Genomic DNA, 3639 nt, shown 5'->3' with positions numbered 1-3639 from the left:
TATGTATAATGTGTTCATGTTATATACGCATCTCCTCGAGTATTTCTGGATATGGGAACACAGATACATATGTGTGCAGCTTATGTATAATGTGTTCATGTTATATACGCATCTCCTCGAGTATTTCTGGATATGGGAACACAGATATGTGTGGTGTGCAGCTTATGTATAATGTGTTCATGTTATATACGCATCTCCTCGAGTATTTCTGGATATGGGAACACAGATACATATGTGTGCAGCTTATGTATAATGTGTTCATGTTATATACGCATCTCCTCGAGTATTTCTCGATATGGGAACACAGATACATATGTGTGGTGTGCAGCTTATGTATAATGTGTTCATGTTATATACGCAATAATGCGTATATAACATGAACACATTATGCATAAGCTGCACACATATGTATCTGTGTTCCCATATCCAGAAATACTCGAGGAGATGCGTATATAACATGAACACATTATACATAAGCTGCACACCACACATATATATCTGTGTTCCCATATCCAGAAATACTCGAGGAGATGCGTATATAACATGAACACATTATACATAAGCTGCACACCACACATATGTATCTGTGTTCCCATATCCAGAAATACTCGAGGAGAGCAAGACTTCCGCACATCAAGATGTTAAATACGGATGTAGCAAGACTTCCGCACATCAAGATGTTAAATACGGATGTAGCAAGACTTCCGCACATCAAGATGTTAAATACAGATGTCGCAAGACTTCCGCACATCAAGATGTTAAATACAGATGTCGCAAGACTTCCGCACATCAAGATGTTAAATACGGATGTAGCAAGACGTCCGCACATCAAGATGTTAAATACGGATGTAGCAAGACTTCCGCACATCAAGATTTTAAATTCGGATGTCGCAAGACTTCCGCACATCAAGATGTTAAATACAGATGTAGCAAGACTTCCGCACATCAAGATGTTAAATACAGATGTTGCAATGATGTCGATATTTCACCAAGGAAATTTCCGTGATAGACTTGTTTCGTTGATAAGTTAAGAAGTGTAATATGATATTAATGAAGTTCTGCCAGGTGTTTCATATTTTATGGAGGGGCGGTATTATACAATGGAATATTAAGTAAATTTGTGCTATGTAAATTACTTGTTACAAACGAAAACAAAATTTGTTTAGGCTTTATTATTAATTGGTTCATAATAATGTGCGTTAATGTAAGACGGCAGAAGTCGTACTTTGAATAGCGGGGACACGGGAGTTTTCCCCGAATTTTAAAATTTATTCTCGAGTAACAGTTACTACAAATTGTTGCTAGAAAATGAGCATGTAAATAATAACGAGGGTATTGTTTGTGTTTGAAGAACTGCTGAACGACTAAAAGTTAGCAAAAAGTATGAAGTAAGTTTTAAACATGGATTAGTATGGAGGCTTTATCGGATTTCAGTAGGTTAGTAAGCGAGTTAGTGTTAGATCTGTGATTTTATTTTTACGTAATTGGGTTAGGCCTAGTGGAATCACGTGACTGTTATTTAATTATTTGTGATGCCTTAAAAGTATTTGAACGTAAGTTAATATAAATGTGTGTGTGTGTGTATTTGTTTTAAGTCACAAATGTATTTTTTACTATTTAAACTGTTTTAGTTTGCGCTATAAACTGTTAGTTTTTCCTTCTTTAAAACTCGTCTGAACCATCTGGTCGGTTTGAAGAAAGCTTTCATGAGAACTTGCTTTTTTGACATTATGCATAATATTGAGGGCAATACGTATTAGCTAAGTCATATTTACTTAATCTGACTGCAGGCAATAGAAGAACGAGTGGCAAGTACCGGTTGTCATTATTTACAAAACGTTTCTGGGAATTTTTGAAATACATTTGGTATTAAAAATATGAAACACAAATGATTTATTTGAGCACATTATTACTGTAAAAAAATTACATAGCATATTAACCAAAATGTGTACTAATATTTAACCCAGCTACTCTGTTTTTTTATTTCTTTTTAAATTTTTATATAAAGTTGAAGAACAACAATATTTTATATATAACACTGATTGCAACGTTACATCATAATATAAAAAAGTTGAAATTCAATCAGTGGCAGAATACTGTATGCCTGATATTTTAAGGTATTTAACCAAACGTTTGTATATCGAACATCGGATTGAAAGATGGTTGATGATACATATTACGTTAGTACTTGGAAAAATTCAACACGATATACTGTATTTAATGTTACAATAGTGGCCGATGATTATAGTAGCTTTTAGTTTTTCATATGGATGTACTTATTTAATATGTTATAAAATAAAACCATGGGCATATATCGAAATTATCAACTATATATATATTGTAATTAATCGTTAAAGGTATGACTAATTGGGTAATAATTTCCTAGAATTGCTTGGCCAAGGCACTCTACGACAATATAGCAGAAGCACCAGACGAGATAGCTTTCCGGAAGGGAGATGTCTTGACGGTTTTGGAACAGAACACCCAGGGCTTGGAGGGATGGTGGTTATGTTCGCTGCGAGGGCGACAGGGCATCGCTCCAGGGAATCGCCTACGCCTTCTCCCTGGTATGTACGACCCCTCCGGCATGGGCTTCGCGGGAGGTGTTGCTGCTATATCGGGAGAGGCACCCATCGTAGCAGGAACGTATCCAGGACCAGGTGTAAGACACGCTAGGCGGCGTAGCTGGCACGTGAACCCCAACAAAGTAGGTTTTTTTTATAGAATAGTTGTGAAAATTCATAAAACATTGATACAACGGTTGTTTATATGTTAATATTGTCTTAGCTACAAAATAATTTTCATTAGTATAAATCATAATATTGTGAATGATGTATATTTTTATGACTAACAGTATATACAAAACTAATTTAAAGAAAGATTAAGTGTGTCATCATTTAAAAACACAAAAACCACAAATATTAATTTAAAAACGAAGCTAATCTGACTCTCAAGTTCAACATTAACATTAACCCCGTAAATAGACGGACAAAACTACATTTTAAGAAAAAAAGAAGTGTAGGAAATTTTTAGCACATCAAGATGTTAAATACGGATGTAGCAAGACTTCCGCACATCAAGATGTTAAATACGGATGTAGCAAGACTTCCGCACATCAAGATGTTAAATACGGATGTTGCAAGACTTCCGCACATCAAGATGTTAAATACGGATGTCCGTGTGAGTATAGAACTAATCGAAACCTCCAAAATGGCTAAATCTAGAGAGATAGTACCGAATTAACGGCCAAAAATATCTTTACAAAGAAAGGGTTCTACAATGATATTTTAATACATTCTAATCATTACAGGTTTTAGTTATGTACTCATTTATGACAATATGTAATTATTGTCAGTTTGTAGCTTTCAGTTATGTACTCATTTATGACAATATGTAATTATTGTCAGTTTGTAGCTTTCGGTTATGTAGTAATTGATGACAATATGTAATTATTGTCAGTTTGTAGCTTTCGGTTATGTAGTAATTGATGACAATATGTAATTATTGTCAGTCTGTAGCTTTCGGTTATGTAGTAATTGGTGACAATATGTAATTATTGTCAGTTTGTAGCTTTCAGTTATGTAGTAATTGATGACAATATGTAATTATTGTCAGTTTGTAGCTTTCAGTTATGTAGTA

The 3639-nt window shown here is 34.4% G+C and overlaps 1 protein-coding gene across 1 annotated transcript in view; it reads left to right on the top strand.

Moving 5' to 3' along the window:
- Window positions 1-1411: 1411 nt before the first annotated feature.
- LOC106467109 (breast cancer anti-estrogen resistance protein 1-like) overlaps window positions 1412-3639 on the top strand; it is a 20928-nt gene continuing 18700 nt past the window's right edge. The window contains exons 1-2 of the mRNA XM_022395226.1: window positions 1412-1441; window positions 2387-2707. Coding sequence (XP_022250934.1) covers window positions 1412-1441; window positions 2387-2707 — 351 coding nt within the window. The remainder of the gene's footprint in view (window positions 1442-2386; window positions 2708-3639) is intronic.

This window comes from Limulus polyphemus, unplaced genomic scaffold (genome assembly GCF_000517525.1).
Source record: "Limulus polyphemus unplaced genomic scaffold, Limulus_polyphemus-2.1.2 Scaffold2491, whole genome shotgun sequence".
NCBI lineage: Eukaryota > Metazoa > Arthropoda > Merostomata > Xiphosura > Limulidae > Limulus > Limulus polyphemus.
Note: the sequence above shows the minus strand (reverse complement) of the source record. Positions and strands in the feature narration are given on the sequence as shown.